Raw genomic sequence first — 24116 nt, 5'->3', positions numbered from 1 at the left:
TGGAAAAAGCAAATTGGTGAGGCCCTCTGTTCTGTTGACTTACATAATGACGTTGGAGTCCTCCTTCTAGTTGGTCACTCTGAGCAGGGTTTCACAGCACCCATAGGGACAGGGTGAAATGTTCATAACAGCTGCACAGCCCCTGATCTGAGAAGCAACGAATGTGGAGCAGAGAGGATCCCTCTGTCCCATCCCATCTCCTTCATCTCTCGTTTCCTTCGGGATCAATTCCTCCCCTGCTGGGACTGGAACCTTCCTGGGCAGCCTGTTATTTTTCCCTAATCACGTTTTCTTCTGTGGGTCTGATCCTTTCCCACCAGGTGCTCCTTCTTTTCTGCCTTGCAGTTTGCTTTAGATGGTGCCTGTTTCCTTTCTAGTTTCTGACCATCCTCTGGGAAACTAAAGTTCTCCAGGAGGCTGAACTTCTTCTTCCTTGGAACATCAGAACCAGGTAATGAGAACACCTTTCCAACTTCAGGACTGAGTTCCCCTGGTCTGTTGATTTGCTGCTCAGCACTACCTACCTAGTAGATGCCTGCTGGCTTCAGGGAAGCTCTCTTCTCTCCCCTTTCTTCTTCCCACTGGGAGGACTGAGCTGCTGGTCAGGCTTCCCACAAGAGTAGTTTGGCTCTGCCCTGGGACTATGGTCTTACTGCTTATGAAAACAGTCGGAGGGAAACTTCATCTGTGGGTTCCTATGTCCGCTTTCCCACAGAGTCTGAAATTGCCTTCTTATCCCTTTTGATATAGTTGGTCCCTGGGGTCTCTTAATACTTTGGCACAGTAACTGTGAAGGAATCCCTTTGAACAAGAGAAAATGCTACCATGAGTGAGGGGTGGGTCTTCAGGCTTGGGATCTCAAGCTTGGCTACCTGAGGTCCAAGAGATCCAAAATTCTCAGCCTTTGGGGCTTCACATTGGGTTCTTTGAAAAATGGGTAACATATTGACTATTTTTGGTTTTTAAAAGATAGAAAAACCAAAAACCTAACCAAGCAAACAAACAAAAAAAAATGCAGAAAAGGGATCGGGGAAGCTCTCATGTTCCCGACTGCACGGCTGAGAGTCTGCATCTAACAGAAACAGCTGCTCCCAGGAGGAGTCCCCAGACCAGGCTGGGAAGCAGTCTGGGCATAGCCAATGGTGCAGACCCCTGCCTCCACCCCTGAACACACTCCTTGGTTTGCTTGCTTTTCATTGCACCCTATGAGTCTTATATACTACATATAAGCAGGATACTTATATACTGCATATGAGCAGGATACTCTCTGAAACTGGGTTGCGAGAAGGGAACAAATCCTTAACTATCTAGCCACGTGCCTCTCGCATGTCTCTCTGGGTCTATACATAGACTCATCTCATCATTACAATGTTTTGAGTTAATATTATTAGCTCCATTTTACAGGTGGGAAAACCAAGTCTTAGAGAGCTTGGCAGATGTCACATGACTTATTAGACGCTGAGCAGGGAACTTGAGCTGGTTCTATCTTTCCACTACACATGTAGTTGTGCCCTTCCATGTGGCATTTCTCCAGGTCATCTTTCTCTTTAGCCCTGCCTGGCCTTAGTGGTTCAAGGTGGTCCACCGCCTTGCATTGTCACCAGCTCATACCCCGCTCTGGATTGGCGTGAAGATTTTCACTCGAGTGTGTCACTGAATGATGCCATTGGAAGCTTCTGCTGATAAGCGTGGGACCATCTGCTTGGCACATCTCAAATATTTTCAGCAGTGGGAGAGCAGCTCTAATTCCTTCAGAGATGAGAGGCTGCAGCCATCCTTCGAGATGTTGGGACCGGAGACCCTGCAGGCTGGCTGGGCATTGATGCCCCAGATGCGAAGAGAAAGTCAACCTGTGGCCACCTCTGACCCTTCCTGAGCAAATGACACCAGCGAGTCTGCTTCCCAGTTTTTCATTGCTTAGCTGTCCTTGACAACCAGAGTAAGATTTTCTCTCTTTCAAAAGCTATTTCTTGGGTAACTCTTTTCTGTGCTGGTTTTTCTTTCTTTCCTTTTTTTTTTTTTTTTTTTTTTCGGTGTGTTGGATGTTTGCCGTTGGTGTGTGTTGGCAAAACTTCTCTTTCCTCCTGCCTTTGTTTTGGAAAATTTACTTCTTTGCGGAGTTAACTGTTCCCAGACATTGTTTTTCAACTTCAGGGTTGAAACTTCTGCAGTAGCGTTTTCTTTTTAACTCACTGCAGGGGAAAGAATCTTAGGATCAATTCACGGTTTGAATGGTGGACTTGGAGGTTTTCACGGTTGCTTAATGAAAGCTTATAAATGATAAAGAAGTTGAGGTTTGAAAGGGTTGTTACTGAATTTGATTCCTCTGGAGAAATCACTTGGCTATCGGCTCTTGGGCATCACAGGGGCAAGCTGTATTGATGTTTCTTTGTTTTTCCTTAGTGGGCCCTGGCATCAGCATTAGCTTCTGTTGCTTTTGAAGTCATGTGCAGTCCTTTGGTGACAAGGTGTTTATTAAAAGGAATCTCCTGCTCAGTCTTGATCTTTGGTATGAGCATCTTAGCAACACTTCCCAGCGAGGATACTTAGGAGTAATTTGATGAGAGAATGTATAGTGTGTTGTTAGATTGCTGTGGGTGCAGCAGTAAAAGAGTGGTAACAAGCTGGCCTCTAGCAGAGTGCCACGGCCTTGGCACCATTGACATTTTGGGCTGGGTAATTATTTACCATGTGAGCTGTCCCGTATATTATAGGATGTTTAGCAGCATCTCTGGCCTCTACCAACTAGATACCAGTAGCACACTCCTCTCCGTTGTGACAACCAAAAATATCTCCAGGCATGACAAACATCGCTTAGGGGACAAAATCACCTTCCCCGCTTTTAGACCAAGGCTCTAAATTGATCCAGTGGTATGTTTGGAAAGGGAGCAAGAAGTCTCTGCTTCTGCATGCAGATGGCCCTAGTGTGGGGAAGACGAGAATGATGCATTTAATACCAGGACAGATGTTCCTGCCTTGCACATTCCCATCAGAGCCCTTGCCTGCCATGGAAATTCCATCTCACAAATGGGTTTCTGTTTGTCCAGGTGACTGCACACGCACACAGGGAAGAGTTTGCCCTTTTCTCTGGATCTGCACACCTAGAAAGTCCAGCCTAGGGTCAGGCTGTCTTTTAAGTTGCCTGGGAACAACAGGCAGTTTCAGATGGCCCACTCCTCCAACCTGAGTTCTGCTGGCTTTTTTATCTTTTCTTTTTTTCTCCCTGCCTTTCTCCCCAGCCCCCTTTCTTTCTTCTAAGAGTGATGTGCTAGGCTGGGAATCTGGGGTCCTGGGAGGACTGTGCTCAACTGAATGGGAATGTGGAAGGGGTTGTTTGTTTCTGAGGTCTCTAGAGAACACTTGAGCAGCATAAATGTATGGCATTTAGAACTCTCTGCCGACTCTGAGTCTCCTTGTTTTTTCTATCAGCTCCACCACCCATCTGCTGCTCTCACTTTCATTGAGAGGTAAATGCAGCCAGCAATCTCAAGTGGACCTGCCAGGACACAGGCTCTGCAAAGCCCACATCCTTACCCATCTATGGAAACCACCATGCTTGTTTTCCCTGCTTGTTGATTCATTATCTCAGTTTGGCATTTCCATGAGATTCATACTGGCAAAGTGCTTTCAATCTCTAGCATTTCTTATACCCCAGCCTTTCAGAACTACATTAAAATGCCAGTATGTCAAGCAGTTAAGGCCCAGTGGGGTTAATCTGCTTGATGGAGGACTTGCTTCTCATGGTCAGTTTGACTGAAAGTGCAGCTCCCAGGCCAAGCAGCCGTAGGCACAAGCAGAATAGGCAGTGATCTCTGCACTGTACTTTGATCAATGTCAAAATCCCTCTTCTCAAAAGTGTCTTCAGGATTCAGATGCGACACTGCCTACAATTCTTTGAGTTTTGCAGGAAGGTGGTGGGTATTAAGTCCTACTTTCCACTGTGGTCAGCCTGGCTTGTGGTGGCTTGCGTGAAGTGCTGGAGCCTGAATAGGCAAGGATCACCCCCATGGGGGCAGCCATGCCAGGGTGAGGGCAGTGGCAGTGGTGACATGGCAGGGGATGTCAGTGCTGGGCAGAGCAGGATATCTGCGTGGTGGGTACAGGGAACTGGTGCTGGGTGTTGGCGCTCCTGCTGCGTGAGGTCTGTGTTTCAGGGTGGGGGGCAGGGGCAGCACTGTTCCAACAGGAAGTAAAAGAGTCCAGCAAAGTGAGGAGGTCATCTATGCAGGGCAGGGGAGGAGCTGTGCCAGATATAGGCAACCATTCATAGGTGGGTGGATCAAATGAGTAAATGCATAGAGGGCCATGGAAGCCAGGTTTCTCAGAGAAGGGAGTTACAAATGTGGAGAGGAAGAAAACTCAAATGAATTCACTGGCGGTGGGTCAAAATTGGAGATATTGGGGTCAATTCATGATTATATGTGTATATTTTATAAAGATATACAAAGATACCAAAATACAGCTGTAGGTGTGTGTATGTATGACTATACATAAGTGTATCTATGTACATATATCCCTTAGCCCTACCCCTGAGAGGGCCTGGGAGCAGTGACAGCCTTCTAGCAATGAGCACATTTTACACCCAGATCTTGGCTTCTAAATATAATTATTTACTGAAAGGAACCAGGGCTCCTTGGAGAAATGGCTGATTCTAGGCACTGGTGCAGGGGACATACAAGGTTATGGTAAAGTGTCCAGCTTTTTGTGTTGGAAGGCTATTAGGCATATTGGAGGAAGTGTGGACCAGTGGGGAAGGTTGGATTGCTGTTTTGGCCCACTGAGGCTGCTGTGCCACCATGAGACACAGTTGGAGAGACCCAGGGCTGTTGGTTATATGGGTCTGACATGCTGGGGAGATGTGTGAGCTAAAGCTGTGCTTTTGAATTTCATCAGCAAGTGGGGATGGTTGAAACGGTGGGATTGAGCAAGACCACCTAAGAAGAATCTGTAGAGTAGGAAGCGAAAAGGGTCGAGAATGGAGCCTGCAGACTGGCCATCATGGCAAAACCCTGTCTCTACTGAAACATTAGTCAGGCGTGGTGGCGGGTGCCTGTAGTCCCAGCTACTCGGGAGGCTGAGGCAAGAGAATCACTTGAACCCGGGAGGCGGAGGCTGCAGTGAGCAGAGATGGTACCACTGCAGTCCAGCCTGGTGATAGAGTGAGATCTTGTCTCAAAAAAAAAAAAAAAAAAAGAATGGAGGCCGGTGGAACTCCAACGTGCAAAGGGCAGTGTAAGAAGGGATCCACTGAAGGAGACAGAAGAAGAACTGCAGGAAGGCAAGAGGAGAGCCAGAGGGAAGAAATATGCTAGGCTCTAGCATCATCTTAGAGACAGAGGCAAGGAGACGTGAAGTGGGGTTCCATAGCAACACTCACACATTGGGGAGGGGCTCGAGCCCCAGATCTTGTCTCACCCCCTTCTGGAGGACTTGTCTGAGAGCACTGCGCTGTTGAATGGATTGGCTCCTTTCTCTTATTTGTTCTGATGAAAGGACGTGCCTGAATTTCCCCCTCTGACATCAATTATTTTTACCCATAATGGTGAAGCATGGTGTCCTTCATCAATAGATGTGTTTATTGATAATGATGATAGCTAGGAGTCACTCTGTTTCACAGAAGAAAGTGACAACAGAGACAGTATTTCTGAAAACAGCTCATTCCTGTGTGTTTGTGTTGTTTTGGTTATGGGTTTGGTATTGGCTAGATGGTGCTTTAATAAATAAAAATCCATCCTTTGATAAATAAAAAAATCCATCTTTTAAGGATTTTAATTACTGACAACCCAGTTGATCGTGTGGTTGCTTCTGGTGACATAAAAGCCATTAATAAATGTTCCAAAAGTCTTAACAGCCCCATGAATGGGTGTGTGAACTTCACACACAGATGGACTGTTGACAATGAGCTGGTGTGTGTGTATGTTGGGTGGGGCAGGGGAGAGTTAGATATAGCGCCAATTTGGACCTGGGGCAATCCAGGCTCTGCTGCTGCCTTTGTTACTAAGTACGCAACCTTGGACTAGTCCTGAGTTAATTTCCTCACCTGGAAAAACAAGGGGGTGGTTTGCAGTATCTGCATGATCTTTTCAAGCTCTAAATCTTAATGATCAGCACAGGATGGTCTTTACCAATAAGGAAGTGTTTTTAAGAAAACTCCAAGCAGCATCCTTTCATGTCTTTGATAAAATACTCCAGTTTCTGGGGAAAAATAATTTGTAACATATAACATATAACAAATTGCCATATTTACAAATGTTTCTTGCAATTCAATAAAAGAAATGAACATAGAGTTTGAAAAAACAATCCATCGAAAAATACAAGTAACTGTTAACCTAAAAGAATGTCCAACCTCATTAGGAATCAAATAAATGCAAATTAAAACAAGGTATCTTTTATCACCTATCAAATTTGGGAATTTAAGAAACTGAAGATGTTGTAGAAAAAGAAACATATATGCTGTTAAAAACATTTATATACTGTTGATGTTGGTATTAATATAATTGGCATGGTTATTTTGGATGACAGTTTGTTAATACACATTTAAATCTTGAAGAATGTTTATACCCTTTGGTCTAGCAATTCCACTTTTAGAAATATGTCCTAGGGGAATAATTAGAGATGTGCACAAAATTTGCATCCATGTAAATTCATGACAGTGCTTTGTTTTTAAAAATAGCGGTGAAAAATCAGAAGCAAAAGGTATGTCCAAGACTAGGGGATTACTAAAAATAAATAATGAAAGCTGGGCACAGTGGCTCACGCCTGTAATCCCAGCACTGTGGGAGGCCAAGGCAGGAGAATCAGTTGAGTCCAAGAGTTCGAGACCATCCTGGGCAACATGGCAAAACCCTGTCTCTACAAAAAATACATAAAAATTAGCTGGCATGGTGGCATGTGCCTCTAGTCCCAGCTACCTGGGAGGCTCACTTAAGCCCAGGAGATTGAGGCTGCAGTGAGCTGTGACTCGCCACTGCGCTCCAGCCTGGGTGACAGAGTGAGACCCTGTCTCAAAATTATAAATAAATAAATAAATCATGATACCTTCAGTTAGTGATATTAAAGTCATACTTTAAGAGTGTATACTGACATGAGAAAATGTTTACAATATGATATTGAGTGAAAAAAAGGTAGAAAGGATACCAAAAGATTATAAAAATGCAATCTCAATTTTAAAAAAGAGTGTGTATAAGACATTGAACAAAGACTAATGGAATATCCTAAATGTTGAATCAGGTTAATTTTTTAATAGTAGTCGTATGTGTGGACTTTCTGAATTGTCTTCAATGAGCACATACTGTTTTAAAACTAGAAGAAAGGTGATAAGCATTTAAAAGAAAATACCCCCATTTTGTGTTAAGATTAAAGAGGCTATAAAATGAGCCCTGTTGGGACTGTAACTGCTTAAACTTCTCTTTGCCTGCTGCCCAGACAGAGCCGATTTATCAAGACAGAGGAATTGCAATAGAGAAAGAGTTTAATTCATGCAGAGCCAGCTAAACAAGAGACCAGAGTTTTACTACTCAAATCAGTCTCCCTGAAAATCCAGAGACTGGCTTTTTTTGTTTGTTTGTTTGTTTGTTTGTTTGTTTGAGACGGAGTCTCTCTCTGTCCCCCAGGCTGGAGTGCAGTGGCATGATCTGGGCTCACTGCAAGCTCCGCCTCCCGGGTTCACGCCATTCTCCTGCCTCAGCCTCCCGAGTAGCTGGGACTACAGGCGTCCGCCACCTCGCCTGGCTAATTTTTTGTATTTTTTAGTAGAGACAGGGTTTCACCATGTTGGCCAGGATGGTCTCGATTTCCTGACCTCGTGATCCGCCCGCCTCTGCCTCCCACGGTGCTGGGATTACAGGCGTGAGCCACCGCGCCCGGCCCCAGACTGGTGATTTTTTAAGGATAATTTGGTGTGTAGAGGACCAGGGAATAGGGGGTGCTGATTGGTCAGGATGAAGGATGGAGTCACAGGAAGTTGAAGCAAGTTGTCTTGAGGTCTGGGTGGGATCACAGAACTGGTTGAGCCAGATTACCTGTCGAGTGGCACCAGCTGGTGCATCAGAACGCAGTGTCTGAAAAAATATCTTGAGCCCTAATATTAGGTTTTACAATAGTGATGTTATCCCTAGGAGCAATTGGGGAGGTACAGAATCTTGTGGCCTCTAGCTGCATGACTCCTAAACCATAATTTTGAATCTTGTGCCTAACTTGTTAGTCTCACAAAGGCATTCTGGTCCCTAGGCAAGAAGTGGGCTTGTTTTGGGAAAGGGCTGTTACTGTCTTTGTTTCAAAGTTAAACTATAAACTAAGTTCCTCCCAAAGTTAGTTGAGCCTATGCTCAGGAATGAACAAGGACAGCTTAGAGTTTAGAAGCAAGATGGAATCAGTTAGGTGAGATCTCACACTGTCATAATTTTCTCATTGTTATAATTTTTGCAAAGGTAGTTTCAGGGTAATCATTTATTTAGTGGCAGAGGTCTCTGAACAGGCAGGAGTGATTTGATCAGTCCCTGTGGACTACTTCACATGCAGAGACCACATAGTGGCAAAGTGGCAAAGTCACAATTAGAAATTAAACAAGCCTTTTTTTTTTTTTTCTTTTTGAAATGGAATCTCACTCTGTTGGCTAGGCTAGAGTGCAGTGGTGCAATCTGGGCTCACTGCATCCTCCGTCTCCTGAGTTCAAGTGATTCTCCTGCCTCTGCTTCTGAGGAGCTGGGGTTACAGGCATGCACCACCATGCCCAGCTAATTTTTGTATTTTTAGTAGAGACAGAGTTTTACCATGTTGGCCAGGCTGGTCTCGAACTCCTGACCTCAGGTGATCTGCCTGCTTCGGTCTCCCAAAGTGCTGGGATTACCAGCGTGAGCCACTCTGCCCAGCCTAAACAAGTCTTAATAAAAAATATTCCCTACAATATGGTGACTTTAATTCCTTAAATAGGAAAGGTTAGAGGCAGACTAGATTGGAAAACTTAAGTATAGAGAGACTATAAAAGGTAAAGTCTTAAAAATAGGATTGGGCCCCAGAGTGTAGTGGAGAGAGCTCCGGGCTAAGATCAGGCACGCTGGGCTACAGGGCTTCTCAAACCAGTTGTGAAGGTTGGCCTGCCTCACAGGCTCTCCAGCAACCACTTACTAATCTGCGAAGTTGAGGGGTTTGATAGAACAGTGATTTCCAGACTATGACTACTCCTCCTCCTCCCTCTTCCTCCCTCCTCCTCCTCCCTCTTCCTCCCTCCTCCTCCTCCCTCCTCCACCTCCCTCTTCCTCCTTCTCCCTCCTACCCCCTCCTCTTCCCCCCTCTTCCTCCTGCTCCCTCCTCTTCCTTTGTCCTTCTTCCTCCTCCTCCCTCCTCCTCCCTCTTCCTCCTCTTCCCTCCTCCCTCCTCCTCCTCCCTCTTCCTCTTCCTCCTCCTCCCTCCTCCTCCTCCCTCTTCCTCCTCCTCCCTTCTCCTCCCTCCTCCTGCCTCCTCCTCCCTCCTCCCTCTCTCTCCTTCTCCCTTTTCTACTTCCTCCTTCTCCCTCTTCCTTCTCCTCCCTCTTCCTCCTCCTCCCTCTTCCTCCTCCTCCCTCTTTCTTCTCCTCCCTCTTCATCCTCCTCCATTCTCCTCCCTCTTCCTCTTCCTCCTCCTCCCTCCTCCTCCCTCTTCCTCCATCCTCCTCCCTCTTCCTCCTTCTCACTCCTCCTCCCTCCTCCTCCTCACTCCTCCTCCTTCCTCCTCCTCCCTCCTCCTCCCTCCTCCATCTTCCTCCTCCTCCCTCCTCTTCCTTCCTCCTCCTCCCTCCTCCTCCCCCCCTCTTCCTCCTCCTCCCTCCTCTTCCTTTGTCCTTCTTCCTCCTCTTCCCTCCTCCCCCTTCCTCCTCCCTCTTCCTCCTCCGTCTTCCTCCTCCCTCCTTCTCCCTCTTTCTCCTCTTCCCTCCTCCCTCTTCCTCCTCCTCCCTCTTCCTCTTCTTCCTCCTCCCTCCTCCTCCCTCCTCCTGCCTCCTCCTCCCTCTCTCTCCTTCTCCCTTTTCTACTTCCTCCTTCTCCCTCTTCCTTCTCCTCCCTCTTTCTTCTCCTCCCTCTTCATCATCCTCCGTTCTCCTCCCTCTTCCTCTTCCTCCTCCTCCCTCCTCCTCCCTCTTCCTCCTCCTCCTTCTTCCTTCTCTTTCTCCCTTCTTCCCCTTCCCCTTCTCCTTTCTTCTCCTTCTCCTCCCTTCTCCCTTCTTTTTTCTTCTTACTATCTCAGCTTATGGTCAGAAGTCAAGTGACCTGAATTTCTGCCTGGCCAACACTGTGATTAAGCTCCGCATAAGTTTCTGGGCACTACAGCCCTGCAGGACCCAGAGAGCACTGGACACACTGGAGCAAACGCGGATGGTAGGTCCTTTGGGGCTGTGCAACACGGTGGCTCTGAGCCTGGCGTGGTTATTAATCCTTAGGTTTTTCCCTCTAAAAAGGGGGCAATGACATCATCCTTATCAGCCTCCCAAGCTGATTTCAAGGCTCCAAAGCTAGGATAGAAGGAAAGGTGCTTTGGCCTCAAGAGCCCCACACCATGATATTCTCACAGTCTAACTTATTTCTTTTGCCCTAGACATCTCTTTTGTGAGAAGAAAGAGAGGAGGGAAGATGCTCTGTGATGCTTCCAGTAATGCTGACCAGTCATGGTGCTGTCACCTCCTCATGTGTCTTTGCAATCTGTTCCCAACTGAGGTTTCTGTTGCAGTGTAACTGACCACTCCAGGGGCCACTGAGGGCTGTCAGGATGAACTATCCTTCCACCCCAGGCTGTCACTGCCAGGTAAACATGCATCCCTGCAAATGCAAGTGCTGTATAAGAAAAATGATTGCTGGCCGGGCGTGGTGGCTGATGCCTGTAATCCCAGAACTTTGGGAGCCTGAGGCAGGAAGATCGCTTGAGTCCAGGAGTTTGAGACCAGCCTGGGCAACATGGTGAGACCCCATCTCTGTAAGAAATAAACAACAATGACAACAAAAATTAGCTAGCATGGTCGTGAGTGCCTGTAGTCCCAGCTCCTCAGGAGGCTGAGGTGGGAGGATCACTTGAGCCCAGGAAGTCAAGGCTGCAGTGAGCTATGATTGCACCACTGCACTCCAGTTTGGGCAACAGAGCAAGACCCTGTTTCAAAAAAAAAAAAAGATAATGAAAAATGTTTGGCATGTCTGGGCAGAGAGCCTCTGGTCCTAGAACTGGGTTGACACAGAGAGAAGTTACCCTACTGATTCACCCTGCAGTGTAAGTGCCTACCTCGTCTGCATGGTTTTCTGAGATCTCAACTGTGTGGTCTTCTCTCTGCTGTTGGGGAAGGCTCACTGAGCCAACACAAAATTATTCTGAGCTAGATTGTTTTGTCAGCTAGCAGCAATTACCCTTCTATCCTCCTCACACTTCCCAACTTCAGATATCCCCGTCAGTCAACCACTGGCAGAGATGAAGAATACATAAAATGACCAAGGAGCTGGGGGAGGAAAGGGTTGGGGTGGCGAGCACGTAGGGCCGGCTGTTGTCAAGGCACTTCTCGCCATCTGCTATTTCGCTTCAGAGACCGAAACTCAGTTGGTTGGGTAAGACTGGGAATGTGATTTTTAGCAATGTGTTCGTTTAAATAGAGCCCCGCTATAAAAACAATTTGGAGGATTATGATTCGTTTTTAAATGAGAACTAGTTTTAATGGAATTTTTATATGCATTCCAATCATGGCTAAAATCCACATCATGATCAAAGTCTGCCTGAACTCTGTATGTGCTTCATGAGTTGTGCTCTAACCATTCGAAACCCATGTTTATTAAGTGTGATGCCCTGCATGGAAAGTGGTGGTTTTCTCTCGTGGGGAAGCAGAGTATATTCTTAGAACAGTTATAATGGGCTTTATTTCTTGAAACAGTTTGATAAGTATTTATTAAATGCTTACTGTGTGCAAGTGTTGGAGATTCAGACACAAAAAAGATGAAGTCCTGGTTTCAAGGAGTTTGCAGTTTAGTGGGTGTATTAGGCTGCTCTGATTGCCACAACAAAATACCATGGACTGGGTGACTTACAAACAGAAATTTATTTTCTGACAGTTCTGGAGACCAGAAGTCTAAGATCGAGGCATCGTCAGGACTGGTCTGGTGAGGGCTCTCTTTTGGTTTGCAGACGGCTGCCTTCTCCCTCTGTTCTTACATGGCTTTTCCTCTGTGCCCTCACAGAGAGAGATCTCTCGTGTCTCTTTCCCTTCTTACAAGGACACCACTTCTATTGGATTAGGGCCCCACTCTTAGGACCTTATTTAGCCATAATTACCTCCCTAAAGGCCCTATCACCGAATATAGTCACATTGAGGATTAGGACTTCAACACATGAATTTTGGAAGGGAACACAATTCCATCCACAACAGTCAATAAGATAGAATTTTAACTCTGACGCCAGGCACAGTGGCTCTCACCTGTAATCCCAGCACTTTGGGAGGCTGAAGCAGGAGGATTGCTTGAGGTCAGGAGTTTGAGACAAGCCTGGCAACACTACAAAAAATTAAAAACAAAATTAACCAGGTGTGATGGTGCATGTCTGTTGTCCTAGCTACTCAGAAGGCTGAGAGGGGAGGATTGTTTGGGCCCAGGCGTTGGAAGCTGCAGTGAGCTATGGTTGCACCATTGTACTCTAGCCTGGTCAACAGAGTGAGACTATCTCTAAAAATTTTTTATTAATTAAAAAATTTTAACTCTGCTCTGTTACGAGGAGAGATGTATTGGCTATGAACATAATGAGACCCCATCTCTACCAAAAAAAAAAAAAAAAAAAAAAAAATGAGCCAGGTGTAGTGCCATGTACCTGTAGTCCCAGTGATTTGGGAGGCTGAGGCAGGAGTGTCACCTGAGCCCAGGAGTTCAACCTCCAGTGAGTTATAACCACACAACTGCACTCTAGCCTGGGCAACAGAGCAAGACCCTATCTCTAAAAAAAAAAAGAAAGAAAGAAAGAAAGAAAGAAGATATAATTTGAAACACCTTTCCCAGTTGACTTTTGTGAATTTATTTGGAAACTTTTGGGGAAAAGAAGAAAAGTTGAATACAGAAATAGAAACTGGTATTGTAAAAGGAAAGGGTGGAACAGGCCGCTTCGAAGGATGGGTCAGTGGTGAAAATAGAGCATGCCTTGAATCTAGGATGAGCAAGCAGGGTGACAGAGAAGGGGAGGTGACCTGGGATAACTGAGAGCTCTCTCCACATAGCAAGAAGCTGCAGCTGAAGGACGTGGTCCACGAGAGATCCCAGGGAATGGACCGGAGGCAGAAAGACGATCTCGTCAATGTTCTCGAAAACTTGGATTAGGTCCTGAATTTATATTTCTGGTCTTTGGTTTAGGTTAGTAATTAAAAGATGAAAGCACTTGGCTTCCTTGCATAAGTGACTTTGGTTTTGCCATGGCTGTTGACCTGTGATGGCCAACATGGGAGCCCCGAGTCGCATGAGGCTCCTGAGCATAGGGAACCAAGCTCATTGGAAGCGAGAGGCCCTGCAAGAGTGAAATACCCGCTGCATCTGGGGCACTTAATGCATAGAAAAGAATATGAATACCTCATCCATATTTTTTGTATTGATGATGTGTTGAAATAATATTTTAAACACATTAGGCTAAATAAAGTACATTATTAAAATGGATTTTGTTGGTTTCTTTTTACTTTTTTTAACGTGGCTACTAGAACTTTGCTTACACAGGTGGCCCACGTTATGTTTCTGTTGGACGGCGCTGGTCCAGGCCCCTGTTACCCCTACCTTTTGTGTACTATGAGTTACTTTTCTTCCCTCTCTCCTCTCTCTCCAATACCACCAGCAGCAGGAGCAACAAAACACCAGGCTCCGAAGTGCATGCTGGCCACTGTATGGCCTCCCACCCTCCTTGCTGTGGTCGCTTCGGACCTCTGGGCTGCTGTCCCAAATTCCTTGATGATTTTAGCACCTGGATTACAGCCAACGATATTCCTGGTCTCCAACACTATTTCTCAGCAATTTCAGCATCTGTGGATAATTCTTCCAGCCCTGAGGCTCCAGGTTCTGCTCTCAACTCAAATGATCTTGTCCTCCACTCTCCCTCAGCCCTTCTTTTCCATGGTCATGCTCTGCACTTAATACTGATAACCCCAAAACTACACTGCCCCAAGCTCAGTTTTAAGCATCATGTTCTCCAACCCCCACCTCCTCCTTCCCCTTCAGTGCCTTTAGTATGGGGACTTCAATGATTTCTTGACACTGCTGGGACCTCCAATATGTAGCTCCTATTTCCTGTTCACGTTTGTTACTTCCCTCGTGCCCTCACTTTTCTCCTAACCCTGTTGGGCTCCAGAGTCCATTATCGTAGGCCTTCCCTTCTACATGCTTTGCTTCCTTTGGCCCCCACTCTGTGTCGTATCCACCTGGTAAACCTCAGCCCTGGTTAAATCCAGCTCTCCGCTTTCTCCATACCGGCACCTGGACAGCTGAACCGAGCTGGAGAGAAGCACGGGTGAGGCTGAGTGATCTCTCCCAGGTTCCCGAGCACTAGCCTGGGCGGGCTCTAGGTTAGCCTGGCTGGAGATCCTGCACTTTGTGTATGTCCCTAGCCCTCTCTTTCCCTCATTTATTTCGTGTCTTTCCCTCTCTCCTTAAACCCTTAACATCGGCTGGGCGCGGTGGCTCAAGCCTGTAATCCCAGCACTTTGGGAGGCCGAGACGGGCAGATCACGAGGTCAGGAGATCGAGACCATCCTGGCTAACACAGTGAAACCCTGTCTCTACTAAAAATTACAAAAGACTAGCCGGGTGAGGTGGCGGGCGCCTGTAGTCCCAGCTACTCGGGAGGCTGAGGCAGGAGAATGGTGTGAACCAAGGAGGTGGAGCTTGCAGTGAGCTGAGATCCGGCCACTGCACTCCAGCCTGGGCAAGAGAGCCAGACTCTGCCTCAAAAAAAAAAAAAAAAAAAAAAAAAAACCCTTAACATCTCCTCACTCTTAGCTGATGACCTTGCTTCTTACTTTGCTGAAAAAGAGATACTGTGCATTCAGAAGACAACTTCTCGCCTTGGGCACTCCCACAACCACGTCTACCCACCTCACCGTATCTGCAGCCACACACCCAGCCTTCCCCTTCACCGGATATAAATTATGCTCTGGCAAGGCCGCCACTCCACCCAGCTCTAGACCCCTACTTCCTGACTCCTCAATTGTTTGCTTTCTACTGGATAATTCTTCTCCGTTTATCACCTCTCAACCCCACAGCCCCCAAGAGGGTTGTCTACACTCACTGTCTCCACCTATTCTCCTCCCGTTCTCTCTAAACCACTTGCATCAGGCATTCGTTTTGTCGAGTCTACTGAAAATACTCCTACCAAGGTCAGCAATGACTCCACCCCCATGGTCAATATCAAGTTCCAGGTCTCAGCCCACTTGAACTTGCAGTAGAATTTAGCCCAGTTGATCACACTTTCTTCTCCTCCAACTCATTCTTACTTGGCCTCCCGGGAGCCCTTCTTCCCCAGTTGTCCTCCTGCCTCTCTGTCAGGTCATCCTCAGTTTCCTCTCCTTCTTCCTCCTCATCTCCCCAGCCTCTAACTTTGAAATGCCTCGAGGCCCAGTCCTTGAACCTCTTCTCCTTTTTAATTGTATTTCACAGATACTCTCATCTCACCTCATGGCTTCAAATTCCACCTGTTTGCATGCAACACTCACATTTATATCCCCAGGCTACAACTGTCCCCCCAGCTCCTGACCTCCCCTGGACATGGCCTGGCTGCCTCACAGGCTTCTCAAACTCCATAGGCCCTGCTAACCCACTTCACCTGCACCTGTCCATTCAGCAAATGGCTAAACACGTATTCTCTCTTTCTACCACAACACATATCTCTTCCGTCAGTGAATCAAATCAAAGACCTCCCACCAGATATTACTACCTCTGCCACAACCTGGTTTATGCTAACATCCTCCCTGTGTCTAGGCCAGTGCCTTCACCTCCCACCTGGCCTCCTCCTTCCTACCGTGGCCCCTAGAGTGTCACCTGAACACAGAGGCCATACCGACGCTGTTCATGCCTCAGCCCCCCAAGTTAACCACATTCCTCCTCTAAGAACCTCCTGTGGTTTATTGGCTCATTGGGAGTAAAAGCCCCAGCCCGCAAAGCCCATTTGGACCTGGCCGCCAAAGACCCCTGCCTTCAGCACCTGACCATTCTCCTTGCCAGGCCGTTCCTGCCTCACTGGTCTTTTTTGTGGTTCTTCACTCCTGGCTGCCTCCTGCTTCTGGAACTTTGAACTTGCTGTTCCCTTTGCCTGGAATACTTTTCCCCCAAGAACCTGCAGGCCTCGGTAACCTACTTCCTTCATGTCTTTGCCCAAGTGTGACCTCATGAGTGAGACTTTTCCCATCACTCTATGGACGATGGAACCCCCAGGTCCCTGCCACTCCTTTCCTTTAATGCTGCTTTACTTTTTTCCATAGCACTGTTTATGCACTGTCAGTTTGGTTGTTGTTGCTGTTATTGTTTTTTGTTTACTGACTGCCTCCCCACTGGAATATAGACTCCAGCAGGCCGGCAATTTGTCTGTTTTATTTACTGCTGTGTCCCAGTGCCTAGAACAGTGCCTGGCATGGGACAAATGTGTGGGGGGAGAATTGGGGGAACATGGTAGTCTTACTTGCAAACTTCTAACAAGGCCCGGTCTCTACAGCAGGCCTTTGGTTAGCCATGACAGGACATGTGAGCGCTCGTCCTGTGTGGGTTCCTATTGGGGTCTCTGTCTTCTAATTATGAAGTAAAAGGAAGCTCTCCTCCAGTGAAAGTAATTTCCTGCATCCCATTAGAACAGCAGAGGGAAGTGTCAGTGGGAGAGGTGTGATCGGGCCCACGGAGGCAGAGGCTTCCTTGGCGCCTGGATCACATTGCTGGAAGGAAACACCTGTTTCGCCAACCCAAAGGCTACCTGCTGGCCCAGGATCCAGGCCCAGCTGTACTGAGATCACAGCTCAGGGCCCTGTACATGCTGGGGTTCTGCTGACTCGATTCTGGAAATGTCTAATATCACCAGAGCCATTCGAGTGCCACAAAATAACACATTTATGTATTATTCTGCTTCCGGTGAGCTCATGAGGAAAAGACAGATATCTACTAATTACAAATATTCTTTTGATCAGCCAGCATGGTGGCTTATGCCTGTAATCCTGGCACTTTGGGAGGCCGAGGCAAGCGGATCACCTGAGATTGGGAGTTCAAGACCAGCCTCACCAACATGGTGAAACCCTGTCTCTGCTAAAATACAAAAAATTAACCGGGCATTGTGGCACACACCTGTAGTCCCAGCTATTCGGGAAGCTGAGGCAGGAGAATTGCTTGAACCCGGGAGGTGGAGGTTGCAGTGAGCCGATATCTCGCCACTGCACTCCAGCCTGGTGACAGAGCAAGACTCTGTCTCAAAAAAAAAAAAAAAATTATTTTGATCAGCTTCCTACTGACAAAGTTCAGAAAACAAAGAACAATGTTTTACTACATACACATACATATGCATGCACACAAACTAGAAAAAAAAATTTTTTTGAGACAGGGTCTGCTCTGTCACCCAGGCTGGAGTGCAGTGACATGATCACAGCTCACAGCAGCCTCAACTTCCCACGCTCAAGCGATCCTCCGACCTCAGCCTCTCAAGCAGCTGGGACTACAGGCATGCACCACCATGCCTGGATAATTTTTGTATTTTTTTGTAGAGATGGGGTTTGCCACATTGCCCAGGCTGGTTCTCAAACTCCTGGGCTCAAGCAATCCTCCTGCCCTGGCCTTCCAAAGTGCTGGGACTGCAGGAGTAAGCCACTGTGTCTAGCCTAGAAAAAGTTTTTAAAAGCCAAGGACAAGTTAGATTTGGAACAAGGGAAATGATCTCTGTTGACAGCTTCCTTTTCCTTCTCAGTGGTAGGGTATTTTGTTTTAGCAAGAGGGCAGAGCTGTGCATATATTCATGTTGTAATTGGTAAAATGTGAGGGAAAGTTTCTGAGAATCTTTACTTTGCAGCCTCAAATGCTGAGCATTTTTCCTGGTTCGGGTGAGTGCTTTGTCTGGCATCTGGCGATGGTGTTTCCTGCACCGTCTGGCCTGTGGTCTGTGGGGACGTACATACGTCTTGTTAGGGCTCTCCATCTACTCCACACATGGCTTGCCTGGCTTATGTAGTCTGAGCAGGTGCCCAGCTTTGTCCCAGATATTGAAGCCATGTAAAATAAATGCCTTTTGATTGTTCACACTTTAAGCAATATTGGTACAGTATTAAATCCATTGTCCCAGGTGCTCCCTCTCCTTCCTGCTTATGGCACTTCATGTATTAAAAAATGACAATGGCAGCATTGCCCAAACATGCATTTTGTCATCAAGTCTTAATGCAGTCAGCCTGGTCCCTCAGGAAAATGAATGGAGGCCCAGAAGATGAAATGATTTTCAAAATGCCATTAGGAAAGCTCGGGCCAGAACTGCAAATGGGTCCTGCACAGGGCACTCGGCCACTCTTGCCTGGCCATCTCCTTTTTGGCGCTAAGCCACAAGCACACAGTGATATAGAATGAATGGCTATCACTGGGGATCCAAAAGGGTCATTCAATCAGTTCTCTCTTTTATCAGGTCTAAGTTCTCTTTCTTATCAGGTCCTAAAGGCCTAATCTTATCATTGGGAAAAAGATAACTGTACAGTCTGTTAAACTTTTTTTTAATAACATGAAGATTATGATTTATAACTGAATTTCTCCCTTTTATTCCAATCCAACAATTTTCATGGCTTTTTGTGTTTGTTTTTGTTTTGGACATATTTACAGAAAATTACCTGAAGAGTTCCAGCCTGAGGCCTCCTCATGGATGGGTTAAATGTGACATCATCTGTTGTTGAGGAACCCACGAACATCTCAACTGGCAGGAACGCCTCGGTTGGGAATGCACATCGGCAAATCCCCATCGTGCACTGGGTCATTATGAGCATCTCCCCAGTGGGGTTTGTTGAGAATGGGATTCTCCTCTGGTTCCTGTGCTTCCGGATGAGAAGAAATCCCTTCACTGTCTACATCACCCACTTGTCTATTGCAGACATCTCACTGCTCTTCTGTATTTTCATCTTGTCTATCGACTATGCTTTAGATTACGAGCTTTCTTCTGGCCATTACTACACGATTGTCACATTATCAGTGACTTTTCTGTTTGGTTACAACACAGGCCTCTATCTGCTGACGGCCATTAGTGTGGAGAGGTGCCTGTCAGTCCTTTACCCCATCTGGTACCGATGCCATCGCCCCAAGTACCAGTCGGCATTGGTCTGTGCCCTTCTGTGGGCTCTTTCTTGCTTGGTGACCACCATGGAGTATGTCATGTGCATCGACAGAGAAGAAGAGAGTCACTCTCGAAGTGACTGCCGGGCAGTCATCATCTTTATAGCCGTCCTGAGCTTCCTGGTCTTCACACCCCTCATGCTGGTGTCCAGCACTATCTTGGTCATGAAGATCCGGAAGAACACGTGGGCTTCCCATTCCTCCAAGCTGTACATCGTCATCATGGTCACCATCATTATATTCCTCATCTTCGCCATGCCCATGAGACTCCTTTACCTGCTGTACTATGAGTATTGGTCAACCTTTGGGAACCTACACCACATTTCCCTGCTCTTCTCCACAATCAACAGTAGCGCCAACCCTTTCATTTATTTCTTTGTGGGAAGCAGTAAGAAGAAACGATTCAAGGAGTCCTTAAAAGTTGTTCTGACCAGGGCTTTCAAAGATGAAATGCAACCTCGGCGCCAGGAAGACAATTGTAATACGGTCACAGTTGAGACTGTTGTCTAAGAACTGAGAGGGAAGTTGTGGATAACAATGGTGGAACACAGGTCATTTTTAGCTTGTGCTTGGAATGTAACTTAAGTATCTCCTAAATGTGATACAGAAGGACATCTCATCCAATATGCATGAGATACTAATTAATGATGAAATTGAACTTTTGTACTGTATCTTCTGGAAATGACCTGTCATTTCTGTACTTGATAAAGACTCTTTCTATTTCTTTCAGCTCTTTTGGCAGCATCTTACCATGAACCATAAAAATGACTCTAGCAGGAAGATTTACAGATGTGTACAGGACAAGGTAACAAAAGTATTTGTTGGAACTTGAGGAGGCAGCTTGATGTAGCAGGAAGAACAAGGGTCACTTCCTGTGTGACCTCAGGCAAGTTGTTAAACCTCTCAGAGCCTCATTTTCTCACTCACATAATGGTCACGGCAACAGTCTATACCTCCTTGGTCTGCTGTGAGGATGAAATGAGAAGATGAGGCTTGCAAAGCACCTGGCACATTGTGGATGCTCAACAAACATCAGTCTCTCCTCACTCCCTTCAATGGTAGACGAAATATAAATTTCTGTTTCGTAAAGCGCACACACACACACACACACAACTCTATCATGTACAGAAGTTATTATGTGTTTTTACACATTGAACGTAAATTTACGAAGGTCTTCTTTTTGCTTGCAGCATGAAAGCTTTTCATGGCATTACCCCTCTATTGAAAAACATCGCGGATGTTATGATCTAAGCAGCCATGTGCTCGTGCATCATTTCAGGTTAAGAAGAAAAACATTTGGCCACCAGTAGAGGGGTTTCTCATGGCTTCCCTTCCCTCTGTGGGAATACTAGATGAAATGAAAGTCTGTGTTTTGAAATCCTTTGATTGCATATAAATTTTTATGAATGGAGTTGAATTTATGACTTCCTGGTGGTGACTGGGATCCTCCTCCCCCATGAAACGGTGGGTTATTTATCGCCAGAGTTCTCACCTGCAGCCAAGTGCAGGTCTCTGCACCTGTTTGCCTCCTCGCCTCCTGAGGCTTTTTTTTTTTTCATCATACCTGGAAGGAGGCTCAGTGTAAGGGCTAATGAGAATGTGGACACATCCTGGAGGACTCTGATATTTTTGCTTATGGCAGATCCTTGCATGATGTCCTCAGCATCTTTATTCAGCACTCCAGGGCAGGCTCTGCCTCTTGCCTGCCACGAGTTGCCCTCCAGACACCACATGTCCTGGGTTTTAGCTGTGAAGCCCGTCTCAGCCTATAGACTGCATAGCGATGTTTATTTCCTTCTGTCCCTTCTAGGAGTTCCACAAAATGGCAATATGTCACATGATTCTACAGGTTGTAAAATGTTCAAGTCCGTAGAAATGAGCCCGATAGTATTTATTTTAACCATTTGCTCTTTAAAAGGTCAGAGAGGCAGTGATGAAACGGTTCTCTGTTGCTGCTGGTCCTTCCCCATTCTCTTCCTTTCTCAAAAGAAACGATGGGGGGCAGCTTCGCTGAGGGAGCTGAGTCTCTCCCGTCGAGCCAGGACCCCACTACCAGCCAAGCTTGGATGCCGGAGGCTTTTCAGTGGGTGACGACATCTGATTCAGAAACAAGGCAGCTTTGCTTTCAGGAGCCCAGATGGGGTGTGGAGCAGTGACATTTAGAATGATCTTGTTTTTGGTTGAAAACAGAGCATCTTCCCTGGGAAAGAACAGAATATGGAGATCAGAGCGACTCCCCTCTGTTTCCTGTCCTCTCCTGTGTGTGCTGCGTGCTGGCCTCTGGGGTAGGGAAAGGGGGCCAACCTCATCTCATTTCAAAGGGGATCTTAGTCTCAAAGAGGACCCTAAAGACTATTAGATACAAGGAATTTCTACCTAAGGAAAATATGGCAAACTAATAGGAAGCCCCCATTTATTGTTTTTCTGCAGATAAAGTTGGGAAATCAAATGTGATAATGAATATAAAAGTTATTCTCACCTTTTAAAATGATGGCTTACCAAGAGGTAGGATTCAGAGTTTGGCAGGGTTATAAAGACTAATTTCTTTCTCTCTTCCCCCAAATCCATTCCCAAAATGAACTGTAAGGTTAAAACGAAAACAAGAAGATCTGTGTAGATTTGCAAATGTGTAGAGAATACTAAATAATTGGTACCCTTTAGGCATTCAGACAATTTGCCTAAGTCACTGTAGGTTACTAGGTGCCACTTCCGAGAATTCCCTGGGGATAGGGAGGAGATTGTTTGGATAACGCCTGTCCTAACTGAAGAGGAAGGGTTTGTAGTGTTCCTACTACAAAGATTCGTGGACAGCCTTCTCTGCAGAACGCCATGATGTGGACAAGGCAAAGATGGGGAAGTGGAAGCCGCTGTCCTGTGTTGTAGGAGAGAGAGACACCACATAACTAAAACGCCAGGCTGCACACAAGTTTGTTTGACAAGTGTTAGGAACAAAATTGTGTGGCAGAGGTCACCGCAGCAGGGGGCTCTTCCTGCCACCCCCGCACTGCACACAGCCTCTTCTGTTCCCTCCCCTGCCCACTGGCCTTTCTCCTCAGCAGTCGTCATGCCGTGTATTGATTTGCTTATTTGCTTGTTCTCTGTCTCTTCACGCTAGACTATAAGCTCCTTGAGGGCAGGGATGTAACTTTGCTCACTGCTGTAGCCCCAGTTTATCTGCTGTGGCGGTCTAATCCACTGCACCCCTCTCTGGGATGTTTCCCTTGCACATATAAATAGGCTCAAATGGCTTCCACCTAACCGCAAGCCATTCCTTGCCCCATAGTCCTTTCCAGTTTCTATCTCCCCTCCTTCCCTTTCGTCCAAACCACCTTCTGGAAAGGCTCTTCCACACTCGCTGTCCTGACTCTTGCCACAATTCAGCCCTCAACATCCTGCCAGTTGTCTTGCAGTCTGACCATCACAGAGAGATTGGTCCAGATAGGAAGGTGAGTAACTTCCACAGTGCCACATCTGATGGGCTGTTTTCTACCCATGCCTTTTGCGGCATTTAATGCCCACAGTCTTCCCGAAATTATCTCTTTTCTTGGATTCTAGTTTGCTACATTTTTCTCCAGGTCTTTTTGAATCCTGTCTTCCCAACTAGAATCTTGTCACTTCTTTCCTCCCTCTTCTACTGCTCCTCCCTTAAACGGACACATTTTCCATAATTCAGTGGCTGGGCCTCCACTCTCCTCTTTCTGAGAACTCTCTCTGGATCCTGATCCATAGTCATCTGCTTATTAATGAACCTCAAATAGGCATTTGCTGAGCAGAACCCTTTGCTGGGCTCCAGTCCTGTGTGTCCAACCATCTAATGGACTTTTTGACCCAATGTCCTATAGATGCTTGTAACCCATTCATTTCTCCACCATTTCTTTTTTCTTTTCCTTTTCTTTATTTTCTTTTTCTTTTTCTTTTTTTTTTTTTTTTTTTTTTTTTGAGACAGAGTCTTGCTTTGTTGCCCCAGCTGGAGTGCGGTGGCATGATCTTGGCTCACTGCAACCTCCACCTCCCGGGTTCAAACAATTCTCCTGCCTCAGCCTCCTAAGTAGCTGGGATTACAGGTATGAGTCACTGTGCTGAACCCACCTCTATTCCTTTTTCAGTGAAGGACACTGCTGATCACCGTGTCTCCCTTGCTATGCTATTCCCTTTGCACAGATTGCTCTACCTTTTCTTAATCTAGCAAACTCCATTTATCCATCTACATCCAGCTCAAGCGTTAGAGTCTCAGGAGAGCCTCTGGAAGCTGAGTTCCTGGATAACCGTGCCATACCTTTTCATTCCCAGACTTTCCACATCTTTCCCTTCCTCACTTTTGGCAAATGATGGCTGGTTCCCCTTTACACAAGGGGAATAGAAGCAACTGGAAGAACTCTTTCAGACACCCTTGCCATCCCCTCTGCTGACCTAGCTACATCTCCTGCATATTGGCCTCTCCCCTCTGTGCTCGGGGGAACTCGCTATGCCCCTCCCTGGCTAAGGTGACACCCTGGCTGAGATGCTCTAGCCCCTTCCGCTGTTGCCTGCCCAATGGCATTTCTCCAGCAATTCTCCCTCTCTGTCCTGCACCATCAATTTCAGTCCAGGATAAGGGAGGATAGAATTTTCAGGAAGCAGGATGGAGGAGGGTTGGTGAACAGCACCACTGGCCTTGACTAGCCTGCTCCTGGCCACACATACTGGTTGTTTCTCTGGAGAGAGCACTGTATTCACTGAGATGAGCAACTGGAGAACTACCAGCAGCCATCCCCTCCCTTTGTGCCTCACAGCCCCAGTGACTGATGGAGATGGAGATGGGATCCTTGGCTGCCTTCA

General features: G+C 46.6%; 1 protein-coding gene across 1 annotated transcript; it reads left to right on the top strand.

Moving 5' to 3' along the window:
* Positions 1-1500: 1500 nt before the first annotated feature.
* Positions 1501-23188, top strand: MAS1 (MAS1 proto-oncogene, G protein-coupled receptor). The gene is made up of 2 exons (XM_038001179.2): positions 1501-1939; positions 18795-23188. The coding sequence occupies exon 2, from the start codon at positions 18831-18833 to the stop codon at positions 19806-19808; it is 978 nt and encodes a 325-aa protein (XP_037857107.1). The 5' UTR covers positions 1501-1939; positions 18795-18830; the 3' UTR covers positions 19809-23188.
* Positions 23189-24116: the final 928 nt, after the last annotated feature.

The sequence above is a fragment of the Chlorocebus sabaeus genome, chromosome 13, assembly GCF_047675955.1.
Source record: "Chlorocebus sabaeus isolate Y175 chromosome 13, mChlSab1.0.hap1, whole genome shotgun sequence".
NCBI lineage: Eukaryota > Metazoa > Chordata > Mammalia > Primates > Cercopithecidae > Chlorocebus > Chlorocebus sabaeus.
Note: the sequence above shows the minus strand (reverse complement) of the source record. Positions and strands in the feature narration are given on the sequence as shown.

What these genes read in the sequence shown, in the direction of transcription:
- MAS1 (XM_038001179.2), top strand. Translation starts at nt 18,831, where the DNA reads ATGGATGGGTTAAATGTGACATCATCTGTTGTTGAGGAACCCACGAAC.